Raw genomic sequence first — 21,878 nt, forward strand, 5'->3', positions numbered from 1 at the left:
AGCGCACCGGGTGCAGCGGGGCGCGCTGATTGGTCGTTTTGTGTCACGTGACGGCACACGGCCCCGCCCCCAGGCACGCGGGGCCTCCCCGTCCTCCCCCGCCCCGCGGGGCGCGGCGCGTGCGCGGCGGGGGCGCGCGGGAGGGGCGGGGCGGGCGGGTCATGGCGGGCGGGGCGGGGGCGCGCGCGCGGCGTGAGGTGAGGGGTCACGGGGCGGGGCGGGGCGGGCGGAGGCCCATGTGGAGCGGGAGTGGGATCAAGATCAAGATCGGGATCAGGACCGGGATCGGGATCAGGAGGAGACTGAGCCGCCCGCGCCGAGCACGGGGAGACCGGAGCCGCACCCGCACCGCCGGGCCCTGGACGCAGGCAGTGCGGACGCCGGGCAGGCCGCGGACGCACCATGAAGGGGTGAGTGCGGGGCTCGGCCCGGGCCGGGGCCGCCCGGGAGTGGAGCGCGGAGCGGGGCGGGCCCGGGCGGCGCGGCGGGCGGGAGGCGGAGAGGGCCGAGCGGTGCCGCCGCCTCTGAGCTCGGGGCGTGTTGCTGCGTCCCTCCCGCCCTCTGGGACAGGCGGGTGGGAGCCGGGGAGTCCCTCTGGGCGAGAAGAGCCGGCGGTGCCGCCGCTGGCGCCCTTTGGGCTGAGCGGGAGCTGCCCGCGGGGCTCCCGCGCCGTCACGATTGTGCCGCCGCCGCCGGAGCGAGGATTCCCCGCTCCGAGCCCCGCGCTGGGGCGGGCGGGACGCGGCGGCTCCTCGTGCTCGGGGGGATCCCGCCCTGCGGGTCTGGGGATCTGCACGGCGGGCGGAGATGCTGGCCGGGCGGTCCTCCCTGTCTGGTCCTTGTCTGGCGGTAGCAGAGAAGCGCCGCTCACTCTGTGCGAAAAATCAGCCAGCCTCGGATGTGTGTGGTTTTGCAGTGCTATTGTGTTTAACATCGTCTCAGCACTTTTGTTGGTTTTTGAAGTCTTTAATTGCTACGTGGAGGCTGAATAGCGTGGATGGATGACAAACGAGCTGTGGTCTGTGTCATGTTTCTGTAGCATACCTGCTGCTTTGGGCCTGACATCGCTTCTCTCTAGCTTCTGAAATCTAGAGATTTCAAATCTGGTTGGCTGCAGACACTGATTTCCTTCTCAGTGGGGCAATAAGGTGCCGTTTTTGTACAGGAGAGCAGAGGCCTTAACACTCACAGTTGTGCTTGGGTGTCAGATGACCTGCCTGACCTTGTCCAGGTCACTTTGGGACAGGTTTTTCAATGTTGGCTAAACCGCCTAATGTTTATTAATTTCAGCATCACTTGTGCTCCACAAACCGTACTTGTTCCACTACTGTGGCTCAGTTTCTTCATAGGCACAAAGGAAGCTTTCCCCAGCTGTTTCTCAAAAGAGCATTAAACCAGTCCCCTTGGAACTGGTGTTATGCAATGATGGGTATTATTATTCCAGTTTGGCAGCTTAAGGCAGGGTGAATGGAAGCTGAATCACTTAAGCTTTTACTAAGGAATGGTAAGGGGTTTAGCTTATTAGCAATAGGGGCGAGGTCACCCAAGACTGCTTGATAACAGACTCTTAGCTGGTTCTTACAGCATGCAAGCAGCTTCAGGCATCGTGAGGGGCTGGCAGGTGTCTGTAGAAAGATGTTCAGGGATGATTGCAAAGGAGCAGACTCAGCTGACATAAAATAGGTGTGCTTGGGGTATTGGACAACCCTTTGTGCACCTGCACCACCCTGCATAAAACAGGGCACCCCCACTCTTAGTCACCTTGTAATGAGGGCGGCGGAGTTTGTGGAAGGAGCAGCAGCACGGATCAGCCAAGATGAGGTGGCAATTGATGAGATCCTTGTTCCCAGCGCTCCCGACAGAACTGGGTTTCCTTTTATCCTTTGTTGACCGCCCTGCTGTCTGCTGCCGCTTAGCCTTGCTTTGGGTGTATGCCAGTCGTGGGACGGGGTTCTGGGATCTGGATGTGTGAGTGGGAAAGCGGCCCAGGGGTGCCGGGCTGGAGCTGTGGAGATCTCCCGGCGGGGCACGGCCAGAGCTGTGCTCAGTGCTACCCGAGGAACTGAGCTGGCTTTGCTTGCACTGGTCAGCAGTTCTCATTTCATGGACTTCTTTATTTCTTGTAACATTTTTTAAAAAATAAAAAGCTATGGGCAAAAACCTGCATACCACTCTTCTGCTTCCAGAGCACCAAATTTCATTTCTGTTCCTTTGCTTTTACTTACAGGCAGCTTTATTTCTGGTTCAACTTCAGGGCTTACTGCTTTGGGTTCTCTACTTGGTATTTCTGCTCTTCTGGTACTCTTTCATCTCTTTGAAGAAGAGCATATTCCTGTCTTGCCAAAACACTGTTAGCACCACACAGCAAGTTCTGGTGCAGAATAAATTCATATTCCTGTGCAGATTCTCATATTGAATCCAGGTGTTCTCTAGAAATTCAGATGGAAGCAAATATGCCAACAGAGTTCAAATTGAAAAATCACCCCATTTAAATACAGTAAGACTCAAAGGACTAGAGAATAGTTCAAAAGGAATATGTAAATTACACAGGAGTGCTTTGGAACAAATCCAAATTGGTTTTTAAGTTACAAAGATCAGTGAAGATCCCTAAAGTACAAGTAGTGTCAAAAGGTGTGTCCAAAAATACATCTAAAGCCTCAGCTCCCAGCATACAGAAACTGATGGGCTTGAAGGGATTTGGTTTGTCTTCAGTATTGAATCCAAAATTGTGGACAAGTCCTTCTAAACAAACTACTCCATCTGACTGTTTTTTTCTAGGAATGTATGCACTGCATTGTAACCCACACCACAAAATGCAGACATGATTTTGGAAGCGCTTAGAGCAGCTGATGTTTTATCAGCTGTCATTATGAAGAGTCTACTTTGGCAGAGAAAGAATTAAAAAAGAAACAATCCAGTTCATTGGCGTGAAATTTCAGATCTAAAAGACTGTATAGTCAACATGTGTTGCTTGCAGCCTTCTTTCTTAGCTCTGAATTCGAAATAGCTCATAAATGTGTGTTAATAATGCATAGCAGGTTGTAGTGTCTCTATCATCTGGGTGTTTGATGTTAGATGGCCTCTTCTATTTAATACTTCTGGTTTCAGAAATAGCAGAAGATTTTTGTGCTTTCTCAGTTGCTTACAATGTGGGTTATCTCTTATTTGATGAGTTAAACACCATCTTCTGAACTGGGAAGTGTTATTAGCTTCTATCTGGTTTTGTGAGACTTGGCTTTATGTTCACTCTATCCTCACCTTCTGAATAATTTTAATAGATTAGAGTCTCATTATGTTTTCCTTTTTTTCTTAAATGTGACTTGAAAAACTGAGGTAATTCCCTGTTCTAGTAGTGAACCTTGTGATTCTCTAGAGAATATTTTTTCATTTATTGTATATTATTATGGTTGTTAGTTCTTGAATTTGAAAATCTATTTTAGAACTGTGTTTGCATGAGGAAAAATACCAGTGGAAGGGACTCAGGTTCCACTGTCTAATAATCTGACTGTTTTATAGAGCAGATGTAAATAATACTCCCTGCACTTTGCTGTTTTCATGGAGTTAATTCACTTGTTGCTCAGTGGTTTTGTGTTTTCATTACAGTTGTTATGCTGCTGGTTTTAAGGAGAAAAAACTGAAAGTCTTGCATTGATTCTTGAGCATTTGCTGATTGCTGTCTGTGACATTTGATATCTTAAAGTAAGGGTGCATTTCTGACTTATTTCAGTTCAGGTGGAACCTGTGAAAATAAGGCATCCAGCCTTTCTCTGATGGCCTTCCCTAAAAATCACATTACAGGAGGCTGCTGCATGCTCCGCTGCGTGCATGTACCTGCTGTGTGACCAGGATTGTCACACACAGGGAGCCGGTGGTGCATGGTACAAGCAGGGCCCAGTGCCTGTGATCCTGTGCCTGTGTTATTTTGTCACATTGACCAAATCCCTCTCCAGTTTTGATGGGAAACTCCTGGGGGATTGTCATGCAGCAGCACAGCTTGAGCTGTGTGATGGAAAACTGACTGAAACAGGGAGTAAGTAGGGTGCTGTGTGTTAAGCCAGCCTTAAAAGAAGTGTGCACTTTTGGGTAAGACACTCCTAGGAGATTGCCCCTCAACTGTGTCATGTTTGTAGCTAAGTCTCAGGATTTGTAGTTCCTGAGGGTCCTCTTGACTTGCTGTGGAAGAGTCTTACAGGCTACGCCCTCTGCAACAGGTACTTTGAGAACTGCCTCAGAGAACTCCCCATCCCTGAGACTTTGCAGGTTTGTGCTGCTCTGGCTGCCTTTGTAAGAGAGACATCATAGCTGGGCAGTACTGAACACAACAGAAAAATAACTATATTGTTTTTGAAGTGTGGGGAGTCATTATGGGTGAGCTCTGATACCTCTGCTTGTTTTCTGCTTGCCCAGATTCAAGGAGTAAACCTTTCAAGGTCCTGAAGATGATTGTGTTTCTGAGGAGAGCAGGGAGGGATTTTTCTCTCCTGAGTTAGCAGGACAGAGTTTGTGCCGAGCTGCTGAATTGTTTCCGTTTGCTCGGCACAGTGCTAAGCTTAACATATATGGGAGGAAGTTCCAAGTTTATGAGAAAACTGCTGAATGGTCATATGCACTGGAGGCAGGACAAAAAAGGTAATTGAGCTTGAAAATCACTTTCTTTTTAGGCTTTTTCTGAACCTGGAAATAGCTCCAAGTGTGAGCTATAGTCTGCATTTATTTTCATGCACAGTGAATTTAGATCTTGCCTATATGAAAGCTTACAAATGGCTTAACAGCTTCTAAATGAGTTTATAAAAAACTCAGTGCAGTTTATTATAGGTAATTTAACCTGATTTATAACTCTGACCACTAGGAGTTTAATTCCATAACCAGATTAAGACATTCCACAAAGTAGGAAGGATTGGGAGAGTAGGAAGGCAGCAGAGGGCTTGTAGCCATTTTACTGAAGCACTTTAGAACCCAGTCTTGTGTTTTGAGTACTGTTTAACCATTCAGTTCTTTCTGCATGTATATGTGGCTTGGTAGTTTGGGACGTTTCTGTGAATAATTTGGTGACATTAGTTAATCACCAAATGCCACAGACTCTGCTGCCATCTCCTGAGGACAAGAAATGATGCATCTTCCTTTGCCACACGAAATCTCTTCTAGAATGGGGAATAATGGGTGATGGTTGAGCCAGAAAAATACTTTCATCCAAGTGCAAATCATTCAGAACTTGAAGAGCCTGCCCATTTGGCAAGCATTAGAAGTGCTCAGACCAATAATCTGAGAAGGCACTAGATTTTTTTATCCAGAACATAAAAAGTTGGATCTTTATATTTGTTTGGGAATTGATAAGAGAGAAGTGCAGTATTTCCATGCATCCCTCTTGCTCTAAGTGAGGCAGGCAATGTCAGGATTACTTTCTACTCCTGTCTGGAAAAGGGAAAGGGAAGAAGTGACCCATATAGGAGTTGGTTTTAAAGCAGCAAAATTTGTCAGGAGGGAGTTTGAGGCAGGGAAGCCAGGGGTAAGAGAGAGTCTGTGCACAGAAGAATACCTGCTTGGTTGGAGAATCTTGGCCTTGAAGACTTGAGAGTGGAGAAGCACAGCACTGGAATGGGGTAACTGTGTATTTGTGTCAAGGAGTATTGAATTAATTCATTGTGGAAAGGAAATTATACTTTAGGCTGTATTGAAAATAGAGCCAAAACCATTTCCAACAACACTGTCACTGGGTAACTAAGATTAAGATATTTGACTTCTCCTGGAGGCAGAGTATTTCTTTCTTTAATTAATTGAAAATGCTGTGCTTAATAGTGGGATCTTCATGCATTCAGTACTTCCTGAGCTCACTTGGCCTTTCTTCTCCCTCTCCCTTTTCCTTTCCAGGCTCCATGTGATTTTTGGCCCTTAGCAGACTAGAATCAATAACCCTGAAAAAAATCTGATTTCCACCATCTGAGCATTGTATTTATGTTCTCTTGAGAGTATGCGATGAGACCCAGGCAGCAGCTGAAGGCTTGTTGAAGTTTTTTCTACATGGCACTTGGAATTGTCAGCAAAGATCACAAATTAGGTTGAAAATTGCAGTTAAAGGAGATTTATTTGGTTTTAGATCTTTGGCACAAATTTTTATTTGAGAACAATTCATTCTTAGTGAAAATTAGGAAAAGGATGGGGGGTGAAAATTACTGTTGCCTTAGAAGTGTTTTTAAGGTAGGTACATAAAACCGATAACACATTCAGTTATTTTTGCACAGTATGTTATTAATACAATGTGTGATTTTAGCACCTTGCAAAACCCAGCTCTGGGACTGAATCCAAAGTATAGGTAGGAAACCCCACGATGAACTGACTTTTTTTTCCACTATTCTAATGGACAAAGGCATTTGTAAAGAAATATATTTTCAGTGATCTACAGAAATAGTTTGTGTGGAGCAGAAAAATTATTTTCTCCTGATATGTCAGTTCTGTAGTTCATTACCTGTGTACATACAAGAAGTGCCCTCAAGCTGTATTTATGTAAATAAGGTACTTTGTAAGCATAACTTCTGTTTTGAATTTGAGGGTAAGCCTCTGTTCTTACCTGATGATTGTCAGGTACTTCATGAACATTAATTAGCAAAGGGTCATGATCTTCTGGGAGGCAAGTAATTGTTAGATCTGGGGACGCTGAGGGTGTGGAAAGGAGCAGCTATCTGTGAGGTGTCTCAGGATATAATTAGTGGAGGCACAATACTAATTTTGAGGGAGGCTGTTTCAAAATAGTGAAGTACTTCTGTGTAGCAATCATGGATTAAAATCAATGTTCTTGTAAGCTTACTTGACCAATAAGGAGAAGTGGTTAGAGCAGCAGCAGAGTTGGGATTTCTGGCAGCTCTTATCTGCTGTATGATTGCAGACGAGTTGTTTCCTCTCTCATCTGGTATTGATGTACCTGGGATAGGCTGATGAAATATTTAGGCCTCACCCTTGTGAGGTGCTCTGGAGCAGCAGAATTTTGTGGACTGCTAAGTGATGTACGTGTGTCTGCTTTTCTGTTCTAGACCAGCTACATCTATTTTTGCTATTTTAGAGTTTTAAAATTCTGTCAGCTGGACATAGTGACTCCTGCTCTTTGTATCCATCTGCAGCATAGGATAGCTTATCATTTTCTTGGGAAAGTTTATTTTTCACTTGAAGATTTGAGACCTAGACATGTTTCAGCTGGAAGAACTGCGAGGCTATTATAGCATAACTTTGCTTCTTGCATGTGAAGATTGGCCAGTCTTTTGTAAATGGTCAGGTTTTCTAGGTTGAAGCAGAGTAAATTATATGATATCCAGATATAATGAAGAAACACGTCTGTAATGTGCTGTGATTTTTTTTCCTTTTTCTGTGATAAAGGGAGAGGCAGCTGGGGTCTGATGTATGTCTTGGGGAGTTGTGATGCAAGAAACCTTTTCACAGCGAGATCCAGTAGACTTGCAGGTCTTGAATGAAGAATCTTGTTAATTCTGATTCTAAAATTGCTTTGTTTTCTTCTGTACATCACTGTGCCCTTCTGCAGGCCAGAACAGGGGGTAACCTCCAGCAGGGTATCAGGTGTCATGCAATACATGTTTTCAGTAGTAAGCAGGACTAGAGAGGATCAGGGGTCTCAGAGCAGGTTTGTAGGACTTTTTGCATGGTAGGTTTTATCCTTCTGGTTTTCTGACAAGTGAAGCAGAGTAGATATGCAGCCCACAGATCTTTGAGATAATTGAAAACATTCTGGTCTGCCCACAAGAGCTAGACTAACTTGTGTGTGTGGCAAGGCAGCTTGTCTATTAAAAAAAACTAAACAAAAACAAACCGATTGAAAAAACCCCCCACAAAAATCCCTACAACCCCAGACCCCAAAACACGAGGAGAGGTTCTTTTGGACTTGGAGTAAAATCTAAGCACAGCCACACCCTTCAGGTCTATAGCCTTCGTAGTTCTGGTTTGGTTTTATTTTATGAGTGGATTATCCTGTCTAGACTCCTGCTTTGACTTGGAAGCCAAAATAGAAGCAATAAAGCTAGCTGGCCGCTTAGCAGGTGACAAACCTTCTCTGAAGTCCTCCTAATTTGTTAGGGCCCATTTCTCCGTGCTGCCTCTCCTGACTTACTCCTCAGTAAGTTTTGCAAGTTTCAGATACAGCTCTGCTAAATTTAGCCTGCCAGATGCCTTCAATAAGCCTGAGCCCAGCTATCAGTTACACGGAGATCTGTTTCAGTCAGGCACATCCCTCTGGGGAGAGACTTGCACTATTTAAAGTTGAATGAGACTGAGATTCTTACAGCTTTAAGAAACTCGAAATTCGCCCTTTTTCTCCCTGATGTTGGTTCTAAACCAGTGTTCGGCACTTGGTATTGCCAGGGAGTGAATTTGTGTTTCCTCTTGAACTGTAGCTGGAAATTGGCTGCCTCTTGAGCTGTCATTCTGTATAGCAGGTCTCCTTTGGGATATGTTGAGCAGCAAAAGGCAGTCCTAGCATAAGTAACATAATGTCTCATGTAGCCTCTGTAACTTCCACCAGTACCAATGTGAGGAATTGTAGGAAAAATGGACTGTTCCAATCAGGGCCCAGTATGCTGCAGGCAGAGCAATGCAACTGCAGCAGGACTAACTAGATTGCATTTGGTCCTACAAAACGTGTGAGGCTTTTTCTAGGCAGCACCTGGAGGTTCTTAGGACACTGGCATGCAAGAGCAGGAGTGTTAATTCCAATGTTCTGGGCACGCATCCAGTTTCAGGAAGTGGTGCCTGTCACCTCACTTCTGTCCAGATTTGGTGGATCACTCTTCACTTCCGCTCTTGCATCGCTGGGCAGTGTTGCTGTGCACTTTTAACAGATAGCAGCCTATTCACCAGGAACCAATTCCCTTTACTAGTGAATTCTTCAAGTGTGTTTTTCCCTCACTGACCAAGCCATGGAATGTAGCAGTTGTGAAAAAGGCAAACATAGTTCTAGGATATGTCAGGAAAGCGTTTCCAGTAGTGACAGGAAAAACTTAGTGCCATTGGACAAGACAATAGTGTTTGAGCTGCTGTAAGCAGTTTTGGTTAGCCATGTTTAAGGAAAATCAACTTTAATCAGAAGGAATGTAAGGAAGAGCTAGTATGACAATAGTAGGAATGAAGAGATAGTCTTACAGGAAGAGGCTTCAGTTAGAAGAAAGGTATGAAGAGATCATGATAAGGCTCTGAAAAGGCCTGTGCCCAAGTGGTACCCATCATCTCCAGGCAGCGCACAGCTACGTTTGAGTACATTGGAAAAACTGACGGAGAATAGTGGTAGCTTGGGAACAGCCTTACAATGGGAGATGTTTAGGGGGCTTCAGAAGGCTGGTATTTCATTGAGGGGAGTGTGTGGATCTGTAAGAGGCCTGACCTGCTAAGCTGGAAGTCCCTCATTGCTCAGTGCTAAAAACAATTGCTTGGGACGGGGTGAGTGGCTTGTCCCAGAAGCTTTGGCACCTAGGATGGAGTCCAGCTGGCTATGGCATCCTCCATGGGGTGCCTTTTGAGCTGTAGGGTGCCAGTAGTAAGTGCGGATCTTCTTAGGAATATTAGTGGCATCATGGAGTCGAATAATTTGTTATGGAAGGGGATGTCCCTTCTGGGCACTTGAGATTCTTTACACATCTTTATGTTCTCTCATATGCTAATTTGAGCTTGTAATTTAATTTTTTTCTTTGCAACAGCAGAGGATAAGTGTTTCTGGTACACCTTCTACTAAGCTGGAATGCACAGGACCGGCCTAGCTGGACCTTAGCTGACATAGTAAACTTATTTAAGTTACTGATTTGCTTGAGACTTCACTTGAAGAAGTAAGTCTAGTTGTAAACAGCCGTTAAAAACAAACAAACAACAACAGAAAAGACTCCACAAAACTGCTTGCTTTACTCTGGTGAAAAGATGGGAGTGATAATTTTGAGTCCTTTGTTACGGGTGCTTTGTCTTGGCTATTTGGAATAGTTTTTTTAGGTTCTTAGGGTCAAAGTGCACATTTTTCCATTCATCCATTCACAGATGAACTGGATAATCTACATCCCTGTCCTCCTCTTGAACAGTACTTCCAGTGTAAACCGGGGTGAGCTGGCACTTCTGCTCAAGAACCAATTAGTTCTGCCTAGGACAACCTCTTTTCTTTATGGTGGCAGAGGACTTGTGTGGTGAACCCAGTCAGGGGACTGATGTGGGTTAAAACTAAACTTTTCTTTTTTTGTCCAGGTTAGTTTTAATGGTGTTGATTCACCACATTGTTGCACAAACATTTGTGCCAGCAAGAGGATGGAAATGAGTGGCTTGGAGACAGCAAGACTGCTGCTGAAAGTTTTCCTATGCTTTTACTCAAGACCCCAGTGACACTTTTGCCACACTGTCCTCAGGCAAAATGATGAATTCTCATTCTGTGGATCTTCCTTTCGATGTTATTTAATTTACCTATTAAGTGGTTTTGTGCATAATAGTTGTGGTGCTGATTTAATCAGCCAGTGCTATACATTGAAGTGCTTTATGGTCTGAGTAGATGCTAGTTAAACGGATACATTTAGCACATTGATTGATGCTTTCTGCAGTGTTTCTCAAACCTCTTTCATATTATTCTCCAGGAGAAGATACTGTCCCTGGTGCAATTCTTGCAAGGACAAACCAGATAGTGACAGAGCACAGGAGACAAGCAGCAGGAGATGGCAGGAGGCAGCAGTGAATGTGGCAAGTGGTGAGAGATAGAGAGGGGGAAGTCGAGGGGCTTGAGGAAATGTGTCAGCAAGTGGCTTTCAGCCATCTACTAACAGAGCTCCTTTCTCTGGCCTGATGCCAGCCTCAGAGGTGATGTCTTGGCTCAGCAGCTCCCAACCTTAGACTCTGCTTCTGCATTTATTTATTTGTTCTCTGAAACCTTCTTGGTGAAGATCCATTTTCTGGCCATGTTCCCTTTCTTAGCCATCTTGTCCTGTCTGCCTGTGGTAGTATATCTTTGCCCTGTGTCATTGCCATCATAAATATTTCATAGTTAATGTCTTCTAATGCCTGGTTTGTTTGATTAGTAACTAATTAATCTTAAAATAATATTAGAAAACACTACCTGGTGAAGGTCTGTGTTAGGGATTTGTGCTCAAAAGGAGAGGTGATGTATAGCAACTTTGTTGTGAGTTCATCCTGCTAGCATTGCTGATCTACTGCAGCTTGGAACTACTGATGCTTTTTGTATCACCAAGGTCAATAAATACAGTTTTATTTGGAGAAGAGGTCTGGGCTTTCAGTGGCTGAGTATGAATGTGAGGTTTCTTCCCTCACTGACCTCCTGCACTGCAGCTCATCTGACCTAGCTGGGCAGTTGAGACCCGCTCCCTTTGGTTTCTGCTCTGATGCAGACTGCAGCAAAAGGGGTCTCCAGTCTTCTCTTCCCTCCTAGTATGAGATTACTGAGGTGCCATACTCTAGCAAAACTCTTTCACAGTCACAAATATACCCAGGAACCCACATGCCACGGTTTTACTCCTGCCCTTTGTGAGGAAAAGGCAGCAGCACTGCTGGCTGGAATCAGAACTTGCCTTCTGTCAGCCTGAAGAAGCCCTGCTGTGCTAGGCTGAGCAGTTGTGCCAAGCTAGGCACAAAAAAAGTGCCGCAGTTTCTCCACCATCTAATAACTTTGATTGTGTACTTGTTTACACTGGGAGTAGTGTGAGAACATCATTCTTATTAGCTGGGGACTTACTTTGTGTTGGAATATAATTCTCAAAGGGACTTGTGCAAATGGCTGTACATGAAGAAAGGAATCTTGAGAGCAAACAGTGTCTCTACTGCTGTTTGGGCAGCAAACAATCTGGTTGCCCATATCTATTCAGTAAAACAGGGCTGATATGAACCTAGAATTGTATGCGTTTCTAATTCCATGTGCACTGGCTTTGTACCTGCCTATATATTCTGGTGACCATTTAGGAAAAGATTTTGAGTATCTTGGTCTTTTTATTTTTCATTCTTGTAATCTTTGTTAATGCTGCTTGCACTCACCCAGGGGTAACTAATCTCTTTATTTTTTAATTTACTTTTCTTATTTTTTAAATTTTCTTGTGTGTGTATAGTGTTTCTGTCAGGAAGTTAGTCTTAAAAAAGAGAGAAGCTTGGTCTGTTTCTTCTCAGTATAATTCAGTGTATATTAAAGTTATGGTTCTGCTCTCAGTAGGAAGAAAGATTTCAGTGATGATCAAAGTAGATGCAGGTATCACCTTGAGAAGGGCACACTTGCATATTAACAGTCTTAATACATTTGTTCTATAAAGTACTGTTGGTTTTTAGAGACAGATGTCTAGTACTGACTTTGTCTAAGCATAAGCTCTATATTGGTAGGTGGCAAAATTGAGGCTGTCTTTGAAGCATGGATAAGGACTTAATTTCCTTGGTCTCTGTTCTAGCTTCCTGTTTCTCCTATATTTTCATTGGGGTTTTTCATTTTTTTCTTATGATCTTGATGATTAGAGGGGAAATGAGTGGGATAATGTTAAAGTTAATACTTCTACAGAGATCCGTGTTCTCCTGTCTCCCACCAGTAACCACACATATACAAATGGTACATTAGTGTTTGGTGTGGCCTGAGAAACTTCTGACTGTATAGAAGTGACTGAAACGAGGATTGGGACTTAAATCAGCCACCAGCACAGGGACTTGCTTGTATGGGTTGGACGTGGCAGTTCAAATATGAATTGAGCCGACTGTTATGTGGGACAGTTCTCTGAACATAACCAAATAATTAATCTTGGGTGTCCTTAACACTGTTGCAGTATGTCAGATGTTAAGCATGTTTTGATTTGTTCCAGTAGCCGGATCGAGCTGGGAGATGTGACGCCACACAACATTAAGCAGCTGAAGAGGCTAAACCAGGTCATTTTTCCTGTCAGCTACAATGACAAGTTCTACAAGGATGTACTGGAGGTTGGCGAACTTGCCAAACTAGGTACAGATGTTCTTGCCAGTAATTGTGGGCTGTGGTGGCAGAAGTGGTCATCATTGCTACCCATAACGGTTTTGAATAGCAGCTCCTTCTATTTAGTTGTTTTACATCATGAAAAGTAACTGTTTCGGAACCTCAGAGAAGCCACAGAGGGTCTCTGTTCCAAGTGGATGACATCCCACTGGGAATAGGCATGTTTCCTGTTCCAGAAGAGAACAGCTGTGCATTGCCAGTTCACCTCCTGATGTCATTGCTGGCTGGTGTGAACAGTAATAAGCAACCACTGTGTCAAAGCAGCACTGGTGACTTCATTTCCAGTGTGGGTCTGCAATGTATGTTATCTTACCTGGATAGGAGAATTAGTAAGAGGGGAGGGAGGGAAGAAGGAAGATACAGGATGTAAGTGAAAGAGCTGTCAGTATGTGTAATTTGAGACTTGTTACTGATGAGCCTTTGTTTCTCTCCCTGGCAGCCTATTTCAATGATATTGCAGTGGGAGCAGTGTGCTGTAGGGTGGATCACTCCCAGAACCAGAAGAGACTGTACATCATGACACTTGGATGCCTGGCACCCTACCGAAGGCTAGGAATAGGTAAGGAGGGCCTTCTTTTGAGTCTGTGGCATCAGAGAAACCAGATTGCTGCCCAGCTTTCTAAATGCTCTTTCAGATTTTTAACCAAGTTAGTGCACTTGGCACTACAGATTTCTTTGGAAGGGACTTGGGGGAAAGAGTGTGATTTATCGTGTGCTCATTCTTCCCTGCCTTTCAGAAGTGAACCTTTTGTAGAAAATTTAAATTTAGAATTTCAGATTACTTTAATCTTAATCATATTATCATACTGTGATGTGAATGCTCTGCTTCTATGAATGTGAAAATTGCTGCAGAGAGAGATGAAATAATGTGTCAGAGATATGTAGCCAGTATGCAAGTCATATGTAAGTAGAACACAGCATTCCTTCTTTGGCTTCTCTCTTCACTGTTCTAAATGTAGGGGCTTTCTGTTTGTTTTGTCTCTATCACTACTGATTATTGCTGCTCAGGAGTAGCACCTGCTTTTTGTCTATACTTCATTTAGTTCTCTGTTCCACATTGCAAACCCATAGGACAGATTAATCAACACCTACAGTAACCTGTTTGCTTTGACAAACTGGATTGAAAAGATAACTTTATCTTAAATTATTTCAGTGCCCTCACTGCTTTATGCAATGTTTTGGCTACATTTTGAGCTGAGTTTGAGACCTTGAAACTGGTATTAAAATAAGCTGATTTATACATATGCTTCTGGGCTGTTGTGATTTTTATTTCTTCTTCAAAGAAACAATGAATTAAGGTTTATGAGCAGTCAGAGAGTGAAATGCACATCATGTTTTATTTGCTTTTCCTAGTTTTCACACTCTATCATTTTAGTCTACCTACAGTTAACCTACCTCTCCTCGGGGAAGCACCTAGCCAAGTACAGACTTCATTGGACCCTTCTAGTTTCCTTAAGTATCTCTTTATCTCTTGACAGGAACTAAAATGTTGAATCATGTCTTAAACATCTGTGAAAAAGATGGCACTTTTGACAACATCTATCTGTAAGTATATGAGTTACATTCATGCATTTTTTTGAGAGATGAGAGAGGTAGATATGGGAGCAAAGGGATGGAGATGTAAGTGTGGGTTTAGTGTATATTTTAGTGGGATCATGGAACGTCTTGTAAGTACCAGCAGGAAAGCCAGGGGTCATGTTCTGGGTTGTGTAATGCTGAGACAACTAAAAGTGTGCTTGCTTTAGAAAGGGTTCTGCAAATTTGCTGAATTTAAAAATAGTTTAGTTACAAATTATGTTCTGGAACAAAATTCCACCATAAGAAAAAGAAACCTTTTTAGAAAGGGTTTTATTTTTATTATATAAGGTCGTCTTCAGAATGGAAAATACTGCAAGTTTAGATGCATTTGCTTTCTGTCTTTTATGGCCTCACTCTGTGGGTTAGAATAACAGAGATGTTTGCAAACACTCAAAGTTTACGTTCAGCAATAAGACCCAACTGCTCTTCCCGTGCTTGCACACTGCCAGGTCAGCTATTTGTGCAGCAACACAATAAACTAGATCAGTGCCCTGACCCAGCTGGGAAAGCTCTTTTCAGTTTTTTTTCTGGGTGTTGTTTTATCGTTTTAGTGTGTTTTTTGGTTTTGGGAGTGGTTTTCTTCTGCTTTGATTTGTTGTTTGTTTTTTTAAATCAACTGCCTGTCTGTGTAAGCACTTGGCATGATGCAGACAAGAGCACAAGCACTGGGGTAGAGGACAGTCACCCCAATAGTCTCCCTGGAAACTGAGTGTGAAATCCATAAATGCCCAAACGATGCTTTTCCTTTGCTGCTGGTTCTACACTGATGCTTTCTCCTGTGCATTGGTGTCTGTGTAGTTACCAAGTGAGCTGATGCAGTTTTTGGCCTGATCGCTTCTCTGAAACTCCTCCTTGTCCGTCACTGCCTTGGCCATCACACCATGCAGGCACCATGCACTGCTAGGGATAGGCCCACAGCAGGCACAGCTCGGATGAGCTTACAGGGCCACAGAACTACACCCTGAGTGCTTGCCAGGCCTGTGGAAGATGCTTTGTGAGGGGTGTTTCGTATCACTGTAAATGGAGTGACTTTCTCCTCAAACTTAGCCCACTTCTGGCACGGAGGTGCGGACTTTTCCACGTCCTCTACTGTTGTTGCTTTGTGCCGTCTCTGTAAGAGGAAAGTGTTTTAAAGAGGTGTCTGAGTAAAACTGCTTTTGTCTCGTTATTCCTCCTCTCCTGCCTCAGAGCAAGTGGTAATGAACTCTCTGAGATGCCTGCTAATGAGACAGAGGCTTTCCTTTTTACTTTTGCACATTACTGTGTGCACAGTGAAGGAACTGCTTGCTGGTTCTAATGCAAAAAAAGCCCCCAAATCCTTCATTATCCTTCTTTACACTTCACAGACTAAGGATTCTGGCATAACAATAAATAGCCCCCAAAACTGGGCTGAAGTTCTTTCAGTGGCCCATTGATTTTATTACTGTGTCTATTGCTTGTGCATCTTCTCTCTGAATGTATTATACAGTTTAGCACCAAATTTGATATCTGCGCCTAAATTTGTCATTATAATAAAGTTCCCTTTTAGCTTTTTGGTGTTTCTTTGGCTTAACACTAAGGTGTTTTATTTTGTTCTGCTGTTGCTTCCACAGTTACTTTGGTTCTATGATTATGCAGTGTGTTGTCACGACAAAGTGATTTATGAACTCGTGCAGTATCCATTGATTTTTGGGAGTGTTTAATGAATGCCTTTTGTTGATCCAAACAGTTTTTTTATTTTTCTCTTTCTTATTTTGCTTTTTTTTTTAAACGAAACTTGTGCAAATAAATGTCCTTGTCACTTAGGATAAAGAACTGACAGCTGTTTGTTTTGGAGACCTTGGAACACACTAGCAAAATCTGTAAAACTCTAGGTGAAGTAAATACAAGGGAAAAGGACTTTGTAAATCCATAGGACTTTTTTTGTATTACAGCTTTTTGTAAGGAGAGAGGAGTAGTTAGAGTAGAGCAAGGTGTTTTACCAAACACCACTGCCAGTTGTACGTTACAGTGTGTTGGGATCATCCCTGAGACAACCCCTCTGGTCACCTGCAGTGTTACTACAGTTAAAGTTGGTTTTACAGTGAAACTCGGTTGCATTTTTCCACTAAATATCTGCCATATTGCTTTATTGAGATGAAGAAAAATTGAAATTACTGAGGTAGTAATGCTTCAGAATCTCTCTGTTATTTTGTTCTCCTTGAAAGAGTTTTACTGAGGGGAAACATTTACTACTACTGACAACCGTGGGCCATTCAGGAGGTGAGTGTTAGCCCAGAACTGAATTGGGAAGACCAACATTTCCAGTCTTGGATTTACACCGCTGTTCCTGTTTCTGTCTAGACAGATAGCTGTTTTTCTTGTCTTTGCCCATTCTGAGTATGGAGGCAGAACACTGACCCCTGTCTCTCTGTGCCCTTTTCTGTCCCAGGCATGTCCAGATCAGCAACGAATCTGCAATTGACTTCTACAGAAAGTTTGGCTTTGAGATCATCGAGACGAAGAAGAACTACTACAAGAGGATAGAGCCTGCAGATGCTCACGTGCTGCAGAAAAACCTCAAAGCCCCTTGTCTTGGCCAGAACGCAGATGTGCAAAAGACCGACAACTGAACAAAACCCCAGCGGACACTTTCTTGCACTTGCTTGTCGCCAAATAAGGAAAGAGAGGCCTCTTTTTTTTTTCTTTTTTTTTTTTTTTTTTTTTTTTTTGATTGGTTGGTTGATTTTTTTTGTTTGTTTTGGTTTGGTTTTGTTTTTTTATACTACACCCCTTCATCTTAATTTTTTTTCTTGACCTCTCTCCAACAAAATGTAATGCTTCTTCCAAGGATTGTCCAGTCACGTTTGGGGTTGGGTTTTGGTTGGTTTTGGAATTTTTTTTATTTTTTTGAGCTCTCCTTTCTGGTAGTTTTTTTGTTTGATTGATTTTTGGGGTTTGTTTTGTTTTGTTTTTTGAGGGTAGGGGGGCTGGTTTTTTGGGTTTTTTTCTGTTGGGGTGGGAAAAGGTGTGCAGGTCTCTTTTAAGTTCGAGGTGTGGAGGGCTTGAGCAGGTTATCCTGATGACAAGTTTCCTTCAGAAGTATTCTTTCAGTAAGCAGAATGTAAACCCAATGCGGGGGGAAAAGGCAAAGCAATATCTTGTCCTTTGACTCCTACATTATTGTGTTTTTTATAACCTACAGGGTACTTTACTCTTCCCCAACCTTTGAATGTTACTTCAGTACTTCCCACTTTTCCTCTTAATCCCCCCACCTCAAAAAAGTATATTTAGTTCTTCCCAATATTTTTGAGTATGGCTTTTTCCTTCATCTTTTGCTGAGAAGGTTGGGCTACCTTACCATACCTTTTCACTCTGCCTGGGCTGATCTTTTTGAATGCTTTTTTTAAATACTCCTCACCCAAGCTGGTGCTACACTTCTTAACTGACTGAGAGGAGGATTTAGAGTGGTCTTAGTTTTCTCTTATTTTCATTTACTCAACTCCCAGCAGACTTTTGCCAGAGTAAGAGCTAGATCTGGTGTTGGCAAGAACAACCTTGTGAACATGAATCCTGACGCAACACCCTTGCTTTAAAAACGGGTGAAATTCTGCAGGGCTCATTGAAAGTGAGTTTTATCTATGTTGTTGGGATGGAAAAAGTGATTGTGACCACCTGACCAGCTTTGATGACATAAGGCAAGCACCTGTCTCCAGATAACTTAGTTACAGCTACTGAATCTGTGGTGACAGATGTAAGGGTTGAGGAAACCAGGCAGAAAGGCTAAGAAGGCAGACATGAATCTGACCCTAATCACGTAGCTTTGCAGGGTCTCCTGGATTTGCTTGGGATCGGCTTGACTTGCTGTGTTTATGAGCTCCTTTGGAAGGAGGTGGTGAAGAACTGCGCGGTTTTGCTCCTTTGAAGATTATTTCCCCCTTCCCCTGTTCAGTAGTAATAATGCAGTTCTCCTCTGGTGAGAAGGTGTTCGTGGAGCACCGGAGAAAGCAGCGTATATTAGAGCATTTTATGGGTTCGGAAAATAGGCTGGCTGGCTTCTTCCTAGTACTGTAACTTTGAGGCTACAGTAAACTGTACTAAGCTCTGCTTTGCATCCTTTCATGCTTTGTTTGCGTGAATACCAGTGCTCCTTTCTAGGCACTGTTGCCAGCAATTTTATGTATGCCAATATAAATACCAACTTGAGCTTGGACTCTTCTCCAAGCACCTGGGAAAGTGCACTGAGCTGAGACAACACCAACCTGCCCCATTCCCCATGTAGATGCTGAACTGTATTCTTTTCCTGTTTGTTTTTTAAAGTTTAGATCTGCATCCTGAATTCTTCCGCTCTGAAAGCCTCCAACCTGTAGAGTGCATTGCAGCATACATCTGGTTAGTAGGTGCTGTCCAGTCATTAGAGGATGACTTGGGAACCAAGGATTCCAAAACGGGAATTGTGGTGAGGCAAGGGATGGCACCCCTCGCTGCATGTTATGTGGTCTTTGATACCCCAGGGGTGACTGTAGGAGCTGCCACACAATTGCTCCTTCTTTGACAGAGGCGTGTAGCGTTTGTTGGAGTGCATCTTGACAGAGCTGCTCTGGAGAACGGCTGCTTCATTTGCTGAGTTTGCACTGAAGGAGTCTCGGAGATGGGCAGGCGGCCATCACCAGCCCGTGTGCACAGCCCGAGCACCTGTGTGTGCAGCACTCGGTGCAGGCTCTGCCTGGAAAGATGCAAACGGTTCCCTTGGCCAGAGGCAGCCTAGTTTTGACAAAAGCTTGTTTTCAGTACAGCTAGGACCTGCTTGTGGTGGTTATGTTGGCAGTCCGGCATCTCTCTAGAAAGGGATGTATCAAAGCACAATTAGCTTGTCACATGCCAATGTAGTTTCCCTGGCCATCTGTAGACCAAACGAAGAGAAGTATGCGGAGGGAGAGAAAGAGATAGTGTTGTATTTGAGGATGTTCGTGCAGCACAGCTGTAACTCAGACCATAGCTGCCTCTGGTGCCAAGCAAAGTGCTCTTCATTCTTCTAGAACTAAGTGGTAAGTGTTTGGGTTGGGTAGATGGGTGTGGGGATATGAACTCTTAGGATTTGCTGTTGTCATAGGCTTCCACAAATCAGTGTGTTTCACAGACAGTTTTTCTTCAGGTTTAAAAGTACAAGTCTGATGTCTGAACTTACTTGGATTAACCTTTGTTTCTGTCTCTTTTTGCTTTGGGCTGCCATCATTCTATGAATGTATCCATGAGAACAATTCTTAAAGCTCCTATTCCACAGCAGACCTGCCTCATTGTAACTTCTAATAAAATGTTTTGTAGAGCTGGAAGAGAGAATAAATCTAAGACTCCTTTTCCCAGGCTATTAATCCTGGAAGACAGTTGTTGAATCTTGAATACAAGGTTTAATCTGAATCTTAAGAAAACTGTGTTCCCTGTACCTGGATAAGGGCAAGTGAAGCTCAGTAGTTCTGGATGACAAACAGTTGTATTTTGTTAGTCTAACAGTTGTATTGAGTGAGGGAGGAGAGTGCTGCATCTTAGTGCTGTTACCCAGAGACACTGAAATTGTGTGAAGTATGGGCTTACTGCAGAGAACTTCAGTTACTTTGATTGTTGCTGCAGGAGGGACATCCTTCTAGCTTGAGAATAACAGCTTATGAACAACTAAAATCTTCCAAAGTTGGGAGTTTCAGTGGGGAAAAACAAACCACCAGCACCTCCTGTTCTGGATGAAGATCTAGCAAGAAAAATGTGTGTGACTAACAGCTTTAGCGTGTAAATTGTGTATATACAAGTTATTCCTGAATCTCTGCAACTGGCTTTGTCATACATCGGTTGAAGTATGAAGATATTACCTACAAAAAGACTCCTGCTTGAGGAAACCATGGTACAGGAGAAAAAGAATCATCCAGAAGAGAGATCCCTCATTTTTGGGAGGGGGAAGGGAGAAGAATGTATTTAGTGTATACAGGCTGAGTTTACATGATGCAGCTAATGGTTAAACCTGCCAATTAAATATGACATACTGTTACAATTGAAACAAACTTATGTGATATTCTGTTAAATCTTGATGGTGCCCTGTGTCTAGTAAAAATCTGATCTCCTAAATTGTTTTATTCTCCCCCATGTTGTAATCCAGAGTCAGCTGCTATGCACAATGTCTGTGTTTTGTAAAGTGTTTGCTGACTTGGATATTTCTTTTGAATCTGCAACTGCTTCCTGATTAATTTGGCTAAGACCACCCCTGGTCTCTTGAGTTAAGATTTAGTGAAAGGTATGCTGTATGCAGTTTACAGATGCATTCTCAATGTTACAAGTTAAGTTGCAGGGGGAGCAAATTCTTTACAATAAGATGGTCCATTTTTAATCTATATCATTGCCCTTGTTGTACATCAGGAGCATGTTTTTGTTTTTCTCAAACTCTTTAGAAATACCGTTCAGAATAAACGTGCACTATTTGAGTTATGTCATTTACAACTTGTCATGTGCATTTTTTTTTGCTGTCCAGCTGCTTCCTTCTGAAATCAGATATAGACCGTTCCTCAGAAGTTTCATGAACTGTGTAAGTCAGAAGATTTCTAACATGAACAGTGTGTTGGGCTGCACTGATGAATGCCGAGGGTGTCTGACAGCTGGGCAGAGTGAGGTCTGGTTGTTTGTTTTCCCTGAAGTTATGACCTTTCCTCAGAAATCCTCTGTCTCGTGGGGTAGGAGGGACGAGAGGAAGAGGAACTGTTCTGTAATATTTTTGCATTGATTAATGAGCAGGTCTCAAAACAAACAAACCAGGTGTCAAGAACTCTGGTTTGGGCTTTAGAGGTTAAAAAGTTTAAAGTATTCAAATTAGCTGCTAGTTATTGCAAATCTTGACCACAATCTTTGAAAAACTATGCTTCATACTTGTAAAAGTAACTGGTCTTAACATGCAGCACATACTCTTCCATACAGACTTTTCTCAGAAAGGTATTTAAGTAAAACTCAACTCCCTTAACAATTCCCGTCTCTTCTGTTAAAGCCATTTTTGTCTTTAATTTCCCTGTGCTCCTCTTCTGCTTCAAAGTGCCATTTATGAAGTGATGAAGTTGCACTCTGGCCCAGGTTCTGGAGGAAAAGAGGTGTTTCCCTAAATAGTCTATAGTGTCTTCTATTCACTTATTTAAGTTACTCTGGAAACTGCTTTATCAACAGATGGAGTTGCTGCATTCATTAGAATAACAAAAGTAAAAGCAAAGCTCAGGCTCTGGAACGTGTCTGTAGTCTTGAGTGGCTGCTTCCAGCTGTCTTCCCTGACCTCTGCTGGAGGGCCTGGAAGGCACAGCTGGAAGTGAACTGCTACCAGAAGTGCCGCCTTCATCACTCCAGC

At 43.3% G+C, this 21,878-nt stretch overlaps 1 protein-coding gene across 3 annotated transcripts; it reads left to right on the forward strand.

The window, feature by feature from the left end:
- The first annotated feature begins 191 nt into the window (after positions 1–191).
- Positions 192–20,992, forward strand: NAA50 (N-alpha-acetyltransferase 50, NatE catalytic subunit). 3 transcript variants are annotated; one of them, XM_063394015.1, is made up of 5 exons: positions 192–410; positions 12,807–12,943; positions 13,413–13,532; positions 14,452–14,518; positions 16,962–20,992. In XM_063394015.1, exons 1-5 carry the CDS (start codon positions 403–405, stop codon positions 17,140–17,142), a joined length of 513 nt encoding a protein of 170 aa, XP_063250085.1. In that variant the 5' UTR covers positions 192–402; the 3' UTR covers positions 17,143–20,992. The 3 variants fall into 3 exon arrangements, with proteins under 3 accessions (XP_063250085.1, XP_063250086.1, XP_063250084.1); XM_063394016.1 differs by having other exon boundaries at positions 12,810–12,943; XM_063394014.1 differs by lacking the exon at positions 192–410 and having other exon boundaries at positions 12,757–12,943.
- The last annotated feature ends 886 nt before the right edge of the window (positions 20,993–21,878 follow it).

Source organism: Prinia subflava, chromosome 3 (genome assembly GCF_021018805.1).
Source record: "Prinia subflava isolate CZ2003 ecotype Zambia chromosome 3, Cam_Psub_1.2, whole genome shotgun sequence".
NCBI classification, from domain to species: domain Eukaryota; kingdom Metazoa; phylum Chordata; class Aves; order Passeriformes; family Cisticolidae; genus Prinia; species Prinia subflava.